Source organism: Chelonoidis abingdonii, chromosome 6 (assembly GCF_003597395.2).
Source record: "Chelonoidis abingdonii isolate Lonesome George chromosome 6, CheloAbing_2.0, whole genome shotgun sequence".
NCBI lineage: Eukaryota > Metazoa > Chordata > Testudines > Testudinidae > Chelonoidis > Chelonoidis abingdonii.
Window position 1 is genome coordinate 20,072,710 of NC_133774.1, and position 21,671 is coordinate 20,094,380.

The following is a 21,671-nucleotide window of genomic DNA, read 5'->3' on the forward strand; positions in this document are numbered from 1 at the left end:
GACTTGTCCTGGAAATTCCACAGGCTACATGATGTAGAGACATTGCTTTCCTCATGCATCCTCTGCTTAGTTTCATGTCCATTGGTTCCCCTCCTCCCACATAATAGAAGGGAACTTACAGCGTTGTAGTAGAAAATGCATGGGATAAGCATTTAGTCATTATGCCAGATAGATAAAATAGGTAGTACATGTTCTAAAACTCTTAAGTATTTGCAATAGTTGAAATGTGTTTGCATCTACCCTGCTCTACTATGAAAGGTGAGCAACTATCAGTAAAGCAGCAAAGTAAGAAATCCTCTTAAAAACACCAAAGAGCAAGTTTAAACTCATGTACCGTACATACCTCAGATCATTAAAGGTAAACTTTCATATTAGAGAAAACGTGAGAGAAATGGAATACTTAAACAAAACAGAACTAGCATTGCAAATGTTTGGATCTTTGCTTCACACTCACTCCCTTTGTTTGCTTACTCAGTGAAGTCATCAACCTGTATTTATGACATCAAAGCCCACAGCTAGGGAAACAACTGTGGCATGACAAAAACTGATCATGATGATTGCATCATGAGTAAACATGCCATAATCATGACTTCCCTGAAGGAGTAAATAAGAGGTACACAAGGGCGTTAGGGGAGTAAGCCTTAATTATAAACTAGACATGCACTGTATATTGTGTACCATCAGCAATCTGCTGTAGCCTAGGTTTTGTGGGGAAACAGAGGATGGCTCTTTTCACTCTCCCAGGAGCAGCAAAATCACAGAAGGGAAGTCTTCCTGCATCTAAAAAGAGCATCATCCCCAATTTACGATGCCTAATCTCCCTTATGAAGTGTAGCTCCTCCACCAGAAAAAGATCTTCTCTACTCAACTGGAGGCACAAGTGCTCCAAATGAAAAATGTTGATACTTACTTCCTTGTCATGTTACCTAACTCCACTATAAAACTTGAAAGCACTCTGTATGGTTCCCTCTGTCATAAGAGGAGTTGTTTTTGCCTCCAAGAGGTTGAGCCTCTTTCTGTACTGAAATCATTTCCAGGGAGAAAAAAAGAGTACTTGGTGTGAACGAGAACAGTATTTTGAGTCTATTTTCCTTTTACAACATGGAAGGTATAATTAAAGTGGAAATATCATAGCTTGTATATTTTAACTTGACTAGGTAAGAGAACTTCAAGTTAGAAAGAACCCGCTCTTTATCTCAGTGTATTAAAGCATAGTGACACCTCTGCCTCTGTCACGGCAGTACCAAAAAATACAGTTCTGGTAATTACACATGAAATGTCAACGGTTTTATCTTTAACTCAGATACATCTGAATGTTTTCCCTACTATTAAAGCCCTTTTCAACGGCTAATGTCTTTAGCGGAAGGAGATTTTGATTAAATTAATTTAGAAATGTTTCTCTAGTGTTGCTGGCACATACATCTTCGATTGCTTTATTTTTTGGTAATATTTTTACTCATTATTGTACATTGAAAAAATTAGCATATAGGGCAATAGCTGTTTATTTCTGATCTCAGTTTAGTTTGAAATTAGGTCTGCAAGAAATACAAAGTTTTAGGATTTATTCCTCTGAATCACAGTGGAGAGTAGAAAGTTTTTACACTCACAGATAACAACAAAAAATGTACAGTCAAAGAAACAGAAGACCTGGTGTTAATTAGAGATAAATGTTTAAGTAATGTAATGTAAATACTGTAAATTCTAACCTAAAAGTTTGTAACTTGAATAATTTCAGACTGACATCTAGAAATTGAGTCACATATTTCAGAAAGTAAACTATAAAACAAATCAAAACCTAAATACTCTGTACTTTCTGCTGGATATTTGTTTTAAAGAAAGTGATTCTCTAATTCAAAAAAAGGCAATCAGAAAACTCTTCTTTCAGATCTTCACAGAGAATATAAACTCCAATAGTTTGCTGTCCCCACATGTGTGGAAATCCCATTTGTTAACAGCAAAGAACTATTTGCATATAAGGAGAGTAGTTTCTCAAAGTCACACTGTACTATTCAGATCCTTTAAAATAATTTAACCCAGTGATTAGGATTAAGGTTGCATATACAGATACCATACTCTGACAAAGTTCCCAATATTACACTACTTATTACTAAGAACAAAGGAATTCCTCCTATATACTGCATGTAAGACCTTTGAAGACTAACAGCTATGAGAGATAGTAGAGAAAGTGAACAAGGTAAGGGAACTGACAGATAACTGCCCAAGAGATCAAACTGGACACATTCAGACTTTGAACTCAGATCTGTTCCTGAAAAAGAAAACTGCATAGTCTGAGAGTAAATGGGATGTGTGTACACTACAAGTGCATCAGTGGAACAACTGTAGCATGGCAGTTACACTGCTGTAGTGCTGTAGTAGACACTTGCTACGGTGATGGAAGAGATTTTTCCACCACTGTAATAAATCCTTGACAGGCGGTACCTAGGTTGACAGAAGAACTCCCCCGTCACCCTAGTGGTGTCTAATATAGGGTTTATGTTGGTTTAACTACATTGCTCAGGGGTGTGAAAAATTCACATCCCATAGCAACATAACTACATTGACTTAAGTGCTAGGTTAAGTATTAGATCAGGCCTGAGATTACTCTAAATAAATGGGGCTATTGTATATTTCTTTCTATTTCTCAAATAAATTAGCATTTTGTTTAAATGTAAACTAATCTTTTGTTTAGCTGGTATGGTGACGTAAGTGCTGATTGAAACTTTTGGGTGACAAGAAAATCTCTATCCTTAGGGGAATAAGTGAAAACAGATATGGCAATTGCTTTAGAAGTACATAAGGTCCTAATAAGAGGTTCAGTATGGTCTGTGGTCTGACAGCAGCTGGGGGTCTGGTTAGCACATTGAGCCTCATGGACTTCAGGGGTAAAAGGACCAAGCCCACAGAGATTGTCTTGACAATCCCTAGATGTAGGACAGAGTCCAAATTGTACAAGAGGAAAGGTGCAGTTAACTTATGGCATCCCAGATAAGCAGATGACCTGCATTATTGTTCTTTCCCTAACAAGCTTATTCCTTTTTCATTCATTAAAATATAAAGTAACTATTAAAAATTTAATATATTACATATAATTAATTACACATTGAAGATATACATGAGGTAGGTTTATTTGATTGTTTTGGTATGCAATGAAATTAGGATGCTTAAACAGCTGGAATGTAACTCCAACTTCTGTAAAGAACTACCACTGGTATCTTAAGTGGTGCCCTACACAGAAGAATGCTATATGAAAAATAAGGAGGTGCACCAGGGCTATGCTTTGGGGTGGGATCACAAGAAAAATTCCCCTAAGAATGTGTTTTCCCAGACATTTGGGGAAACAAACATTGGGGCTGATTCATTTATATGTAGATCCAGAACTAAAAGTACTGCCTTTAGCTAGCTGACCACACCTGGTCAAGAATGGCTTCTGTTAGAAAACAAAACAAAACAAAACACCTCATACAAATAAGACAAGCTCCTGCTCTAAATGGGAAAGCAGGGGGAGAAGACAGGGAATGCTTATCCTTATGGCCCTGTTTTCATCCTTACACCTGCAAGTTCATCTTGATGAATGTATGAGCTTTAGCATGGATATATTTTTCTAATATACACTGGAACTTAAATTAATGCTGGCATTTATTGGTAGTTCCAGTGTATACTTGAGAAGGCCCAAAACACTCTCTCTCATATATTTAGGCTACATTCACACTATGACCTAAGCATGTGACTGCCCTGCATCTTTAATCTGGGGGGTGTGTGTGGGATGTTTGGCTGGCTGGCCGAGTGAAGGGAACAGTGCTTTATGGCTAGTGGAGATGTGGCGGGTGGGGAGATGAAAACTGCTGCAAAAAGGGGTTAGTGTGGTTGCTGACTCATCCTCTGGGAATGCAGGTTAAAAAGGGGCAGCACAGTGTCTAAAGCCTTCCTTTTTACATGGACCAAGACTGAAGCAGAAGGATTTAAAAAAGAGGTGTTCATTAAAGGAACGAATGAGGGCCAGTTGAGGACTCCTATGATTGGTACAGCAAGGAGCCATCCACCCATTCTTATAGCCCATCTTAACCCTCCTATGAGGTGGATGGTGGTGAATGGTCAGGTCCCAGCAATGGATTTGTTGGAGGGACCCGGAGGGAAAAAGAGGGGGAGCTCGTGGAAGCCCCCCGCCAGGTATGGTAAGGTCCCGGCAATGGATTTGCTTGAGGGACCTGGATGGGAAAAGAGGGGGAGCTGGTAAAAGCCCCCTTGGTAATTACGGAATAAACATGGGGTTATCTGCACTGTACACTTTCATCTGCTGAGTAGTCCCAGACAGCTAATAATAATGTTGCGGCCTGATTAAACCCATATCAAATGTCTCCTGTCCTTCTTTCGGCATAGCCAGACAATGATACCCCTGCTCACATATATATACACTATCTCTCATCAAGCTTGTATGAGTATAAACAGCAGTGTAGCTCTGAGCTAGCACAAGTATGGGTACACCAGCAGGGGAATCCTACCCCTAGTTTGTAGTGCAGATTAGCCTTAGTCAAATCAGATTGGGATTGTCAGTACAGGGGCAGAAACATGGATGTAAAGGTAGCAGAACGACAAGGAGGAGGAATGACGTGGATGGAAGGAGAGTGAATGGCACAAGTATCTTCACAAAGTTTTCAATTTTAGTGTTTAGTGTTACTGTTGTTGCTAGGTCTCTGTAATCATTAACAGGTCCAAAGGATGAAGGCATTCTGGACATGGGGATGGTACGAGACTATCACTGAAATTTAGGGGCGGATGGTTTGTTTGAAATACTTGTTGCCTGGGCTTCACTGGCTGAAATAGTCAAATGACTCTGAACCTGAATAGAGGGTTAGATTCAGTTAGCATGATGAACAAAAATTTGAGTCAGTTCTTATTTTCCCCAAATTAGATTGATTTGAATACAAATATCTATCTCAGAATGCAGACCTAACATGCATGTGAGTTTCCCTGCCCTGCCAACAGTAAAGGTCATTGCTTAGACTGCTAGAAAGCCAGTGCTACTGCAGTGTGAGAGGCTGGCTAGAATGAAGAGATTGATATCTTGGAAATGCTATAGTCCATGGATTTTGACTCTGTTTGAGGGAGGTAGAGCTCCTTTGATACTGTGACCAAGCTTAGGCAGGATGAGGGAGAAAATGCTGGCTTGGAAGCTTAGGACTCTCTATTTTACAACTGGATTTGAAAATGAGTAGCAAATGTTATTGCTCTAATTTTGAGCTATACTTCTACTTAACATACCTCTGCTAATATAATAAAGAGAATATGAACGACTTTTTCTACCCCAGTGACAGATGGATTAATGGTGTGGGTCCCTAACTATTTGAAGACTATATATATACAATGTTATACTTAACTGCTTAGAAACCTCTCACCAAGTTCCTGTAGGAACAATCCTGTACGGGCAGTGGGACGTACGAGATGATGAAGTAGTTCTTTTCCATTTCTAACTTCTGTGATTCAGACTGAAAATCTTGGATTCTTTGAATAAATTCCCAGACACCTGTATCTCAATAGCTATAATTAGCTCTAGAACCTCAAGTCAATGTAACTGACAGGACACTGGATGCACATCTATAATGAAACATTCCCATTAAAGAATCCAGACATCTTACACTAGAATCCAAACTTATAAAATCATGCTCTTTTTGATTGGACAGCACTTAATATGAAGGTAGAATGGAAGTTATAACTTTGTGTAGAAAGAAAACTTAGCTCAACTTGATATCTTTAGTTGATGGACTTCCCAAACTATGAAGTATTAACATTATTGGATAAACTTCATATTGCTCTTGAGCTATGTGACTGTTCATCACTTCACTGGATCTGGAAGCTTTACAAATCTTGTAAAAAAAATAAAATGCAGTATTATGTGACTGCTCTAATAGCAAAATTAATGTGAACCCGAGGTCTCAAGGGGAAACACACACAAAGTTACTACTAGAAAAACTGTATATTGCAATGCATCATGTAATAGAAACATGTCATTAGAAGTCAAAGCAGCAAGGAGGATTAATACATGAATCAGACAGGTATTCTGAAGTAATCTTTAGCATATACTGTACTAAATTTATCTTAATAACTGGTTGCTTAAAAATTGCATAGCTTTGGACCTCGGGAATACTGTGCATCGGATTAAAAATCATTTCTAGTCAATGTTGTCATGTATTCTATTCAGAAAATTTCTTTTATCCAATGCAGTTAAAAAAGATCACAGGTCTTCTGAACACAGTTGATCTTAACTGCACAAGTAATATTAATTACAAAAGTGTCTAGCTATATGGAATTTACTAGCAATAAATAGTTCTGTTTGCTGTCAAGAATATGTTTTAAGGATACTCAAGCACTTGCTGGACATTAAATATCACAAAAATCCCTTAGGACTTGATTTTGCTTGGTAGCCCAATGGGTCTAGCCACATAGTAAGCACAGATTGGTCAAAAAGCCTGAAAATATTTTGTTGCAAATTTTTAGGGCTTTAGTGAAAAACTGAATTGTCATCAAAAATGTTAGTTGAAATTTTTAAATTTAGAAAATTTTGACCTGCTGCAGTAGTAAATTACTAGTCAATGTGAGTATGGGTGGCCAAATCAGAAACCGTCTGCTTAGGGCCTGAAGACTGGATTCAAAATGAAATATATTCAAATTCCATTCCTCAAATATTCTGAGCCCCTATATTGTTATCTTTAAGGCTATTACAAAACCAGGCACAGAAGTTTGATGCATTAAATCTGGTGCTATCGGACTCTTTGTGAGATAATGATTTGTGTATGTCATGCTCACAAAAAAGCAAGGAACTCATTGTAAAAGAAGACTTCTCAATGGAATGGGAAGATTGAGCACAGAAATCCTATACTGTAAAGGGATACAATTATCTCAGAGAGTGACAAATGAAGAAGAGACTATTACATTTTTCCTTTGTTTAGAGACCTTGAAAAATATGATGCCCATGTGTTAATACTTGAACTCACCCTCCATTCTTACTGCATTAGTCCTGCTTAAAGTCATTTTATACTGAATCCTGTGTAATCTGAAACATGTGTCAAACTATGTGTTCCCTAGTTACCAAGTATTTAATTAGCTTTATTTGTTCTTTGTGATACAGGCAAGCCAATATTTCTTTATTTCCTGTATTTAAGTCTGAACCAGAATAAGCCAAATATTTAAGAAAGTATACAGATGTATGCTATCAATTTACAGAGTTTGTTACAAAAATATCAGTAACATCAGAAAAGAAGGCTCTCTTCTTATTACACAAACATGCTGCCATCACTGATTTCTACCACACTGTGTGGAAATCAAATAAAAAATTGAAGGGGATGAACATTAAAATATATTGAGTGAATTATCAGTTCACAAGAAACTGTATGCAATTAAAGGGGGAGCTTAATTCAATAAAATTTGACTTCCCATCGACTTCAAAGCCAACAGCATCAGGCGCCTAGTTTGTGTAGTGTCTTCAGTACAAACTTTAAACCAAAGTGCTTTACAGAATTAAATGCTATATTTAGACACTTAAATAACCAAGAGAAAATATTTAAAAATATGAGTAAGGAAGGCAATAGGTCAGGTACAATATATTTATTTAAATCCCATTTCTATTATATTTATAATCTTTCTGGACACATATTGGAAGAAAGTTTTCTTCTAAAGTATCGAATATATTAGGAAATAAATTAAAAAAATTCTTAAAACAGAAAGGTTCAGTAGCAATATACTGCATCAAAGCAGATGAGATGTCAGGAGAGCAATGCTGTATTCATATTCATATGGAGATCTCTCTGCAACTCACCCATTATACTGTCTGTTCCATTAGCAGGTGGCGTGCAGGAAGAAGCATTGTAATGATTTGTACCACTACGGTGGAAAGTGGACATCGGAGGAAGACTGGAATTGATGTCTGCTGAGGAGTGTGACGGGTAGCTCTGTAGCAGAAAGTATAAAAAGTGGAACAATTTAAATAATAAAGCATGAAAGACGGACTGTCTGGATCACTTAATTCAGGATTATTACAGTATTTCACCTTAAGAAGCAGGTCTTGTTGTCATGTGTATAAAGGAATGAGTAATTTTTTCTACTCAGACATCCATGCAGTAAGGCTAATAAACTCTGATACTATAGGATGAAATTAAGAAAGAAAATGTATGCTGCAAACAAGGAAAAACTTGGTGACAGTAATATCTATTAGTTGGAGAAACAATCTCCTGAAGAAAGTTATAGAATCTGCATTACCTTGTGAAATTTAAAACTAGACCTGACAAAGCATTAGAATATATTCTGTATGGAAACAAGCCATCACCGGCATAGACTAGTTGATCTAATGAGCCAAATTGTCTACCTCTGCTTCTTGGAGATGCACTATAAAGCTGGTGAATAAAAGTATCGAAGACTCCATGGGTGATGCATTGATGGCAGGTCTATTTGTGGTCTGTATGTGCAGACAAGTCCTAACAAAAAGAGGGTATCACTGTGCCTCTGTAATCCCTGGTTGCTGCAGTGGCTCCATGGGGAACAGGGAATAAATTAAAACAACCCCTGGTTCAGGGGAATATAAAAGTAGCATAAAGCCATCTTTGTGCTCTACCTCTATATGGAGTCCTACACCAAGCACAGGATTTGGGCCACAAAATTGTCTCTCTATTTTTTATTATTCTCTTACTTTTATGGTACTTTTGATATTTAAGTACCAAATACTTGGATTCTGTCTACCTCAAAGTTACAAGGACATAAGCACATCATGCAGTTATATAGCCAAAACCTACATTCCTTACGCAGTCAGAACTTCAATTGAGTCTAACAGGGTTTCAGTCTGAGTAAAGACTGAATAAAGATTTCAGGCTTTGACTCACACATAAAGCACCCTAGGATAGCAACTCATGGTCCAACAGGCTGAAGTTAACATGGGTTAAGAGAGTTTGCCACACTGCTCACAAATCAGTAAACAGTGATTGTTTAGGGTAACAGTCTAAATCTGAGTAATGCCATGACCCTTGCTGAGTTCTGTTCCATGACACCCATACAGAAATGGTGCTTCATGATCAGCAAGTAAGTTTTTATCATTTCTTAGGGGAAAACATCAAAGGGATACCACCAAATATTTTAGCTCAAACATGGGATCTGCCTTAAAATGTATGCAATCTGACGAGGAAATTGTACTCTGCATTCTAAGCAACTATTAAAACAAACAAACAAAAAATATAATCCATGAGAAAACAGAAATAAGAAACAGCAACTATTTATTTGTGCTGTCTGTATTGGCACTGCAGTATCACCAGTTAACTAACAATTCAAGAGATTTTACATATATGTACAGCTTGAAGTGAAGTTATTCTGGCTTTCCTCAACAGTCTCTGCATATACTAAAAGTGCTGACTTCCCACTTTTGTCCCAGTAGAAATCATATAGGGCACCAATTAAAATACTATTGCCTCCCCTCGTGCTACCTTATGCACAGAAGACCTTGCTTATATAGAGAAGTGGGACAATAAATAATATGGACCCAAGGTTCTGAAGTGCTGAGCACCTGCAACTCACATTGATGTCAATGGGAGCTCCGGGGTCTAGATTCACAAAAGGATTCACGTGTGTCTGACAAAGGGGGCATTCACTCATGAAAGCCCATGCTCCAATACATTTGTTAGTCTGTAAGGTGCCACAGGACTCTTTGTTGCTTTTTACAGATCCAGACTAACACAGTTACCCCTCTGATAAAAGGACTTAGGCTCCTAACTGTCACTTTAGGTGCCTAAATCCCAGAATTATGATCCACTGGGATCCATAAAGCCCCTGCTCCGCTGCCACCGAACACTGTAGGTGCCTAACCTAGCTCAGCACCAAAATTTTTGCAGTAAATTTTCCCTAGGTGTTTTATGTTTCTGCCTCTGAGCATGCACACACACTGCTGCTTCACTCTACACATCTGGACACCTCAGCCCCAGAGAGATGGGAAAATAGGCTCTCCTCTGCATAACTCCCCCACAGGGCCCAATTGTAAGCATGTTCAGAGCTCACTTACCGGTTCAAGCCCCACACAAGAACTGTGAATTAGTAATTTTAAAAGTTACTGGAGCAGGGGGACTGGTTATTGAGGCGGCCCCAATTTATCCAGAGTGGAGCAGCTTCAACAGGACAAACAGAGGGAATATCCTGAGAGGTAGCAGAGTCCTGTGCAAATGCCTTCTCCCACCTCAGGCAAAGAGGGAACTTGAACTGAAGGCCTCCCACATCCCTGGTGAGTGTTCAAACTACTGAGCTAAAAGTCATTGTTCTTCTTCCCTGCCTTCTTCTTGCAAAAATGACTTGACTCCCATGGGTCAATGGAGGGTTTGCTGATGAGAATCCCAAGCAGAGGGAGGCACCTCCCTGCAGCCTGGATTTAGGCACTTATTTCCCTAAGAAGAGTAGGGCTTGAGAAAGAAACCCTCTCTTTGATAGCTCCCATTGGCTAGCTTAGGTGGACTGTCACCTAAGATGCTGGCTTTTGTGACTCCCATTTTGAGGTTCCTATCTCCTTCCATTTATCGTATAAGGCGCATGAAAGCCTAATTCGTACTTTCTGAATCACAGTGATTTTCTAGACACCTAAAAGATATGCTTGGCAAGGCTGCATGTCACCACACCTGATTTTCATAGTGAATCTAGCCCTTGGTGCTCACCACCTCTGACAATTAGGCCAAATAGTAATTCCCAGATAAAAACTACATTTGGAACGTGTTAAGGTTGAGAGTACCTATCATCGATTTACAGTACAGATCATTACCAAAGACGCTGTAACTATCCCAAAGCCTTATCAACCAAAGATTTAAGTTACGGTTAAACTTGAAAGAAACAAGGCCACTCAAACAACCTTATGTAATGTAATGACACCATGCAAGAACCATACATTTATTATTAACGAATATTAGCGCATGGTCCCAGATTAGTTTTTTTTTTTTTGAAAGACACATTCGATTTTTTTTTTCCTTACTGTTTCACGACAGGGAAGAGTTAGGATTGTTTTGATGCCCACATATTGCACATTAAATAGACGTGTCTGAGCTGCTATTTTATATTGGTTGTAACTAGGGATTTATTAACCTTGTGAAGTTTGATGTTTTGTGAATTTCTTGAACTATTTTTTTCAGTTCACAAAACAAAATTCACAAACCTGTATTTTAAACCTATATTTTTCTCCCCCTAAAGATAATTCAGTTACAACAAGAAGTATACCATTTTCTAGCTAAAAAGAAGTCTATGTTAAGTTTTATGGACAGCCATACTCCTCCAAAATTTAGCCTAGTTCACCTAAAAACAATATCTATCTTTTCAGTACCCTTGGCTCCTTTTTCATAGTCTCTGATAAGTAAAATCTGAATCTAAACCCAATAATGTGTCTCATTTGAACCTATGATGGTCACATGGAAATAACTTAGAAAAAAGTTTCTCTCTCTGTAGCTGAAATAATTTACAAGTTTTGGGGGGAAAAGAACCTCTCTTCACCAGTCTTGTCATTTTGCTTTGCCTAGTATACTTTCCCTTGTGTTTCTAATGCAGTGGGAGTCGACAAGATTCTGTTGTTTGTGCACAGCATCAGCTCAGCAATGATGTTAGGAGAATACTCCCAATGTCTGTGCAGTTCTCCTTTTGGTCCAATCAAATATCACAGTCTGAATTAGTCCTGCCAAACTGCTTCTGTATTGACAAGGCAATGAAGGAACAGCATGGTGTTCCACTAATATTTATTAAAATATTTAAAAATATTTTTGCAAAATAAGGAATAGACAGAGTTATCTAAAAACTCAGAAATACAAAGGAAGTTGAGGAAAATGTAATATATATAATAATGTGCATACAAGTGTCCAAATCTCACGTGTAGTGATGTCCATGTAATAAATATAAAACTATGCTCATTTCACTAGGCAATTAATTTCCACTGAGACTTAAACTAAAGGAACAACCTATAAGAAATGACATCCTTCTTCCTAATCCTCCACCCCGACTTCTTCGCCAGAATTATGTTGGTATATCATGTAGAATGGATAGTGTAAAGCTCTGATATCTTATGATTCTTCAGGGACAGAACCAGGAGTTTTATACTACCTGATAGGAAGATTGGCTGCCAACTTTCCAATGATGCAAATTATATGCTTCCAGTGCTGATAGATACATAGGACCTTATAATAGAAACAGTTTTCACAGAAAAACGATTTTAGGTAATTTTAGAGGTTTGCACAATGATAACTAAGGTAATAAGTTTTGCAGATGGATGAATGTATAATCCACCACTTCTGAGATACTTATTTTGTAAAATATGTGGCATGAGATTACACTGTGGGTCAATAAAAACATCTTAATGACATGAGCTTGGTATGGGCACTTTCTTCTCAAATGGCAAAGCTATGAGTGACTTATGCAGGTCATCCCAAATGAGTATCAATAAACCCTTTGTCCCACATCATGCCGTTATGTATTCTCTCTCTCCATACATGTACTCATGTGCATTAGAAGGTTAACTTACCAAACGGTCATGTGGATGCAGGCTGCAGTAGCTGCTAGACTGTGGAATATGAGAAGAATTGCCCAACATTCCTCCATAACCAGGCTGATTCATCCCACTGGAGGAGCTCCATGGGTCACTGCTGTGATGACCATCTGTAGAAAAGAAAGAAAATGTGGCTTCTCTGAAGGCCATAAATCTTGGTTATATAATTGTTTTGTTTTGTTTTCCTGTAAACTTTAAAATAACTGTCCTAATGGAGCTTGATGCATATGCAATGTATCATTGTGTTGGTTAATTGCTTACATTACAAGACAGCAGCCATAAAAGGAGTGCTGTATATAGTCTTTTTGCCTCCTAAGGGCTACACAAATTTAACATAAAAGCATGCTCTTAATAAAAAATTAAGCTGAACTGAGCAACAGCGAATAACAGTATCATCCTGAATCATTTCAAGTCAGTCACATAACTGATACTAAAAGTTTCTCTAAAGTTTTATTCCTGCCATTTTATCACAAGCTTAAATACATATACTTCAAGTTACTACAAATTTCAGCTGGGACAAAATATGAGCTTCAATATACAATGAACTATGAAGGTTTAAATCTGAATTTAGAGTGGTCTAACAACCTTTGAATGATGACACTTCCTGGACACAGGTGATTTGGTGTGTCATTAAGAGGTGTCAGTTCTTAGAGAGGTATTACTTCCTTTGCAAATACACAAGCCGTTTTGTATTTCTGCACCAAACATTCCTATGCCTTCTGGGTGACTCAGTTGTAATACAATGAGATACAGGCTGCGTCTCTGACTTTCAGAAGTTATCCCCTAAATCATGTCAAACACTTAAAAGGGGTGCCTAGCCTACTTAACCACACTTTTTACATTTAACTAGATCCTTGGGAGTAAATCTATAATGATCAAGATTTTTTGTTCCTTAATGGAACAGTCTCATAACATTTAACAAAGCATAATAACCTTTTCATAGGTGTTCTGAATCCCAATTAAGCAGAGATTTATATCACTAACAAATCTCTTAACAGATCGTTAAAAAAATTAGAGAAAGGTTAGCATTCTCTATTAGTTTCTACAAATGCTTAATTTGTATAGAACTCTTCTGGTTTCCCCTTTATTCAATTCTATAATTGATTGTTCTGTGAATTTTCACAATTTAAATTTGAGATCACAGGTTCATTGTTTATAGCCCATGCCCTCAATTTCTGGTTCAACAAGGGAGAGGGCATAGGTCTTTGCAGCATATACCAATCATCTTCCAGAGAACTGATGGAATGGGACTCTTGGCTACACTGGCACTTTACAGCGCTGCAAATTTCTCGCTCAGGGGTGTGAAAAAACACACCCGAGCGCAGCAAGTTACAGCGCTGTAAAGCGCCAGTGTAAACACTGCCCGCGGCTCCCAGTGCTGTAAGCTATTCCCCACGGGGAGGTGGAGTACCTGCAACGCTGGGAGAGCTCTCTCCCAGTGCTGGTGCCGCGACCACACTCGCACTTCAAAGCGCTGCCGCGGGAGCACTCCTGCAGCAGTGCTTTGGAGTTTCGTATGTAGCCAAGCCCATATGTTCTCTTATCTCTGTCTCCCTTTGTAATGGTCTCTCTCTCATGAGGGGTAATACAGAACCACTGCACTACCACTGATTGAGAGTGCTGTATTAAATTCCCTGCTCGGAGTACACAGGTATCAGGCAGAAACAAGTGAGTTTGGGAAGTAGAAAGAGCAGCATCTGATATGGTGACTTGTTGCTTCTAACAGTCAGATGTGGTGGAGCAGCTTGCAAACCTTTGACTCCATAAATAGCTGAGATCTAAGCCTGATGAATGCTCTTTTCTTAATATTAAGGCAACAGCTCAGCCTGTCGGGGGGGTACATCTACTTCAATTTCCTGCTGTGCTTGCTGCACAGCTACTCTGCTAGGCTTCAACCTCTCTTCCTGACTCCAAAACTAAATGTAAAACATAGTGATAGCTATCGGTGCTGGATCGAGGAGTGCTGCCTCACCCCCGGCTTGAAGTGGTTTCCATTATATACAGGATTTACAGTTTGGCTCAATGGCTCTCAGTACTCCCACTATACAAATTGTTCCAGCACCCCTGGTGATAGGACAAAACCAAAATCCTAGATATGAACATCCTTACTTTTATGTTCCCTATCAATAATATAAACAAACTATAGGTCACAGCAGGAAATACTCCTTTCTGATCACAGTGGCTTAGTCTAGTCACTCAGTGGAAGTGAAGTATAGACCTGTACTCTCCATGTGCCACATTAAAAGTGATGTGAGATGGAATCAGATTTTTTTTTTTGGATGCAAAGGAGGGACCCCAGGAAATCAGAGTCCCATTTCCACAAACACTTCTGCACATGTTTAGCAGAAAATAGCTGAGAACATATCAAGATGCATATTTGTTTACAGATTCATGGCCTGAATGTGGTTCTTAGGCTCTAAGTAGGGGAAAATGTGGGTCCTACACTTCTAAATACATTGTTTCATTGACTCACTCCAGGACTTCTAACTAATAAGTTACTTGAAACTTTATTTCAATGGGTTGTAAGTATGAATAATTGCAAGAAATACATTATCAATATACAACAGAGAACGTGTAGAAACTAACAGTTTAAAATGAGAGACACTATGTAGTTAATTTAAGAACAGATTTAGAAGTTGCTATAATACAGAGTATATATTACATACAGACACTTTATGGTGTGTACTGTAAATATTATACACTTTATAAATTCTCTCCCTTATACACAGACACAGATTTATACACAAAGTACCCATGCATATTATGAGCATTTAATAAATGTATAACATATATGCATGTACACAAACTCTTTGAAAAGAAAGCCTAAAGTAATTCAAATGATCAGAATCTAATAAGTTATTTCATTATATTTCATTACAGGATCAAACAAGATGCTCTTAGTCATAATGGTCCATGCATTACAGGTCTTCATTTTAAAGGTAACATAATAGCACACAGGATGATATTCCATGATGTCTCTAATACACGTATGTCAATAAATACATACATGAAATGTATGCACAATATATTTCTCTTTGAAAGCAGCATCTTACCTTGCATGAAGAAGGAGCTAGGAAAAGTGCTGGCTGCTGGTTTTGAGGATGGATAACCTGGTGAATCCCTATTGTAGTCAGCAGTGCTTGCTGACGGGGCATAAACCTAAGGAAAAAGGATTAATTTAGTATGCCTTTAGCAATGACTGAAATATTTCAAGGCATGTTGCTTTAGAAAAGAAGCAGGAATTAAATACTCAATATTTACCTTGTTCAGTCTAAATCAGTTCCTAACATTACACAATACTTCTTTTGGAATACAAAAATCTCAGCATTTGTGTGAAAAGAAAACAAATTTTAAGCTTCAAAAGAAACGTAGGTCTGACATTTTCCAGCCTTAGACAAGAATATTTGTGAGGTGTTTGTCAAACCATTTCTAGCTGTAAATATACTGTACAACTAACATATGTTGGACCTGGTATCTTACGGAGCTTGAAAGAATTGAGAAGATGAAACAATACTGATTTATTACATGAAAGTACGCAGCTTTCACACATTTAAGGACAAAAATGAAAGCAGTGTGGAGAAGTCAAACTCTTTGTTCCCTAAACGCAAAAATGAAATTTAGAAAACAGCACTATCAAGGGCACTGAAAATTATAAACATATCTTGGGATATTAAATTCCCATGTTACTAGGTCTTTGCAGAGCAGCTTGAAAGCACTATTAAAAACCTGGATTTACACAAGACCACCAACACAGCATGTGTGTGCATCGAGGGAAAAAACCTTCTTTTTTATATTTGTGTGTGCAATAAACTTAGTATGTGTGCCAAAAGACTAATTTACTTACATTTGTTTACTAATACACCAGAGAGTTCTGAAACTAGCTTTTTACAAAAATAGTTCTTGTATTTTCTTGTTGTGTTAACCAGAACAACATAAAAGAAAAAAAGACTGCACTCAGAAGGTATAGTTTAACTCTGAGTTTTCTTTTGCTAAATTTATATATTATATATGTATATTAAATCCTCAATTTTTTGTTTCTGATTAAAAAGTTCCTCTCTCCAGATGGTCAGGAAGACTGAAGCACTGTCATCTTCTTGATGAAAATGGATACCTTCCTGCCTCCATTTTGAAGCAGGCAGCAGATCACAAAATTGGCAGACAGCCTACTCTGACATTCACAGGTCACAGCAAAGGAAAAGAGAAATCCACCAATAAAATACAACTGCAAGCAATGTTAGAAAAAAATTCCACCTATGCGCATATGTATCTCACAAACATTACAAGAGAAATCAAATGATTTCTCTCAACAAATAAACAGAAAACTAAGAGCTACCCTTATGCTGAGTAACTTATTCTGGAAGTTGTCCTGTTGATTTCAGCAAGGCTATCTGATGTGTAAGGGACTACTTTACCTAAGTAAGGTTGGCAGAATCAGGCTCTAAGCACTTCTGCAAGAAGTTTTCCTGTACGTATGAATTTAAATAAGATGTATGCAAACACGTGAAAATACAAAGATTTGTTGAAATTTTTTACACACATTTTCAAACTATCCTGTAGGGTCTTTATGTAAGGTGCACAGTGCACTAAACAATAAAATTAAAAGATAAACTCTATATGCACGTCAGTTTCCCCCTCTCCCCCAATTTAGAGTCTTCACGATATTGGGGACCCTCAGCTCCTACTGACATCAATTCAGGGCACTCAGCGCCTGAGAAACAGAAAGGTATTTAATATCCAGATGCTACTTATGTAGTTTCATTCAGCTTACTGTAAGCAAAGTGCCAGTCACAGAATCAGAACATAGTAATATTTGTTTGAAGACTTCTAGTAAAGGCAAAAGGAAACAGTAAGACTCCAAACAGAAGAGCACAAACAAATCTAGACCAAAGGTCTGTCAGCAATAGCCAAAAATCATTTCCCTTGGAACTGCTTAATGTATCTTGTTGATAGTATTAGAGAGTGATAATAAAGAGATGACAGGGATTTTTAGAAGTCCTTGATGTCAGATTTAATGCTAAAACAACTGCTTCAGGTTAAAGACAGATCTGAAGGAGGAATAACAGATGATATACTACAATATTACTACTATATGATAGCACAGTAATATAATATAAATGTCAGAAAGAAGAAATAACACAGAAGGGAGTTTACTGGTCATTCAACTTATACACTCTTCAGAGACTTCTCACACTTTAAACAATGTAACCTTCAACCAGTGTATACTGACTGAAAAACATATATATTGGAGAAGGCTTACATAGCTACATTTTTAAAAAATAAGCAACCAATATATAGAGTGATTAATATTAAAATTGAGGTGTACTGCATTGTGGTATTTATCTTTACTATAACTTTCATTATCCCACAAATACTATGATATATTTAACTACTGTGTGTGATTAATAAAGTTTTTAAATGGTGTTCATTTTAGAGTACATTAACATTCTGTTCTGTTGCTTTTTTTAAAGCAGGTGTGGTTAACAGTAGGATGGTTTTTTAAATTACAAGTACATGTGGGAACCAGATAAAGATGTAAGCAATGTTATATAAAGATTCTTAACAGTTTGAAATAGATGCTTCAATGCCTATCTCCCTCCACCCATCCAGTTACATCGCTCTACAACTTTTCCCTACATCTTTGACTTTACTTATTTAAAAAGGGGAGGTGCTACTGGATTTTTAAAATCTTTCCTTTTGTGAATGTCGTGCTCATGAAAGGTGCTAGATGAACAGTTCTTGAGTCTGAACGCATCTAGCCACTGAACATGGAAGGGACACTGCATGCTTCCTCACACTGCCTTGCCAACATGCTTCAATGCTGACCTGGAAGTACCAGTCTCGCCGTTCAGTTGCACGCTTATTCAGTCTGTGGCTTTTCTGCTGAATCTGTGAACAAGTAGGCCAGTTAGGAACTGGAATAGGACCACTAACTGCTTTCACATAACCCACTAAACAGCTATCAGCTAGCTACTCTGGCCCAAGCTGACTTTTGCAGAAAGGCTGACCTTTGAAAAAGAGGAGCTTTCTCCTTGTAACTTCCTTACCTGCCTTGTCATCTTTGTGTTACCCCTTGACCTTCCGACTGAATGTAGCTCCAATTTAATGTTACTATTCAGGAGAGGACAATGATAGCAATGCAGCTCTGCAGAAGTAGTAAGCATGGAACCCTTTGTATTTAAGTAAACAAAAGACCAATCTATAAAGAGTGGACTATTTTTATCTCTGCTAGTAAGAGATAAAAGATTGATCTGCTGCAGTTAAAAGGTGCCATTTCCCCCCTAATTGGTGGACTAAAGTCTGCTAGGAAAATAGCCCCACATTTAAAGCCAAAGATCTCTATGCCAGAGGTTAGCACAGTTTTCAGGGAAGAAACAAATCAAGATGAAGTATTTTATACTTTTTACAGTAAAATCAAATGCAATTTCATTTCTATTTTAGAACATTTTGTATATATCACATATTGTACCTTAACTTGCAGGGAGAAGCATCCTGAAGAATTAACTATAATCTAAAGTGGAAGCCTTTTTACCAATCAGATATTTTCACATCTCTTCTTCCTCCATTTTACTTGTTCTGGCTTCCCAGCTTCCCCATCTCATTGTTCCCCTTCTTATGTTCCTCCCTTTCCAGCACCTCTCATGACCTCCCCTTCTCTGCTGACCTACCTCCACTGCTTCCCTTGTATTCTTCTCTGTGTGCCAGCAGCAACGAAGTAAAACTTGCTAAATCCTGATCTGACCTCTGAGGCTGCCAGTGCATCAAATGGAATGGAGTAGGAAAGCAAAACACCACAGAACTGGGGGTTGAGGGAACCAGCACAAGAACCTAAATTTAGAAAGTCCTTCCAACACATGTGGTCTTGTAAATCTGATGTGTTTTGTGCAAACCTTAGGCAACAGAAGACCTGAAGATTTCCTGTTAATGAAAGTTTTACAGTATACCATGAAACTCAAAGCCATGTAATGGCAAAAAAACCTTACTGCACCAAATTCAGAGGCAGTGTGTAAAGTGGTGTAAATGAATAGCACTGCACAAGAGGAGTGTGGTATGAAATACAACTAAACACATCCTCTTGTTTCCACTGTAATTTATACCTGCCAAAGTTCAAAGTGGATTCACTTGACTTCCTTGGACTTACTTCTCCACACGTACCATACCCCGCTTTACACATCAGCTCTGAATTTAGTCCAATATGTATGTTTAGAAAATGGATTTTATAAAAATGACATAAATAAATATCTCTTTTTTAGGGTATTTAAAAATAGAACGAAGATATGGTAAAACAAAATGCTCCATGTGTATTCCAGCTTTTCCCCTCTCACATCTCCTAGTCTTGGCTCATCTGCTCATGCCGATAATTATTTCAAACTACATTTCAAAGATGTAGCTTTATTTAAAAAAAGTTAAAGCAGAAGCAACAGATTCACGAGTCTTCTCTATTAAATATGAAAAGTACTGCATTGTAGATGTATTATCAAATGCTCCTGAGGGAAATGAATATATATATATATATACACACACACATACACACACACTCATTTGATTGACTTATTCACTAATTTGTGCCTGTGATTCACTTCATTATTTGCTAACAATACAAATCACAAAACTAGAAAGTCAAATTTTTAAATGCGGGTGCACAAATTGCAACCACAAAATCCCCCTGCAAAATCCCATTTGTGCACACAAGTTGACCAACTCCTTATGCTGATGGTTCCTTTTGCCCACAACTCCAGGTTTTGTAGGTGAAACTTCTGGGTAGAATTTTCACTTAGGGCTTGTCTACATGGTGGGGTAATGCACACTAAGAAAATGTGATTTCTAAAGGGCACTAATGCGTAGCTCATTAATTGGTCCATGTAGATCCTGCTGGTGCTCACTGAAGGTTCCTGAGGATTACATTTATGCTCATCAGGGAACCTTCAGTGAGCATCAGCAGGATCTTCATGGACCAACTAATGAGCTATACCTTGGTGCCCTTTAGAAATTGCAACCCCACAGTATACATTACTCCACCAGGTAGACAAGCCCTTAGCTGTTTTTGAAAATTTTACGAACTATACTGTGTCCAACAGCATGATATGTACATGTGAGTAGCTGAACAAAATAAATATTATCTCTGAATATGTAAGTATACTATAGATACACATGCGCAGATGAAATACATACATATATACACAGACGTACGTACACAATACAATTTATACAGGTAGCATATACAAATTTATATGTAGTCAGGTAGTACATCCTCCTTTATCTGAACCACAAAACAATTCTCAAATGTTTTTAATTCAAAAATAAATTCAGTTCAATTAAACAAGCAGGCTTAGATATTACTGTATAGACTATAAGTCATGCTCCACAGGACTTTTTATGCATTTTCGAAAATCATTGTGATTAAAACTAATAGTAAATTTAACCTGACCCACTATGGTGCTGGTATTAACATTTAAGTTACTTCTAAAGCTGATCTTTACCATGCTTCCTGGCCTAAAGCTTCAACCACTACTTTATTTGAACACCTGTATTTCTCCTGGTCTTGGCACTAAGTTAGCAGACTCTGTACATCTGCTATTACTTTTGAGATGGTGCATCACAGAAAGGCCCTCTGACAGCCACCTGAGCAACTTGACCATATCTGAATATGTGCCAACATATAATTCCTTCAAATTTGGACCAGATGAAACGTTCCTTTTTTCTGGTTCCATTTGTCCTACTGCAAGTCAATTTGGGAGCTGGCTCCATAACCAGGATTAAGGATGGTACCTATAAACATCTAACAGATGGAGGGTGAATTTAATCTTTCTTGAACCCACAAACAAAACCCGAGTAAAGAGTGAATTGAGGGACTAAATTCATTATCCCAAACTACTGACATGGTGTTGGGTGAGCTTTACAGCTCTTCCATAGCCATTTTTTGCAGGGGAGACCATTCCTGTGTGGCATGGCAGTTGGCCCTATATAAATATAGATCATGGCCAGGACTCTGCTGCCCTTTCAAGCCTGCACTAAGCTCCCCTTCAACAGTAGGCTTACATGAAACTGAATTTCAGCCCCACGGCATACAACTAATACTCTAGCTACTACTTTGCCATGGGCACCCACCATGCTTTTTGGTGACAGACAGACAATT

General features: G+C 37.9%; 1 protein-coding gene across 18 annotated transcripts in view; it reads right to left on the minus strand.

Moving 5' to 3' along the window:
- The window catches only part of TCF4 (transcription factor 4), a 357,326-nt gene that overhangs the window by 38,528 nt on the left and 297,127 nt on the right, over nucleotides 1-21,671 (minus strand). For all 18 annotated transcript variants that reach the window (XM_032779777.2, XM_032779781.2, XM_032779778.2 and 15 more), the window contains 3 exons: nucleotides 15,592-15,697; nucleotides 12,515-12,648; nucleotides 7,811-7,943 (listed from right to left, as the gene is read on the minus strand). In XM_032779777.2, coding sequence (XP_032635668.1) covers nucleotides 7,811-7,943; nucleotides 12,515-12,648; nucleotides 15,592-15,697 — 373 coding nt within the window. The remainder of the gene's footprint in view (nucleotides 1-7,810; nucleotides 7,944-12,514; nucleotides 12,649-15,591; nucleotides 15,698-21,671) is intronic.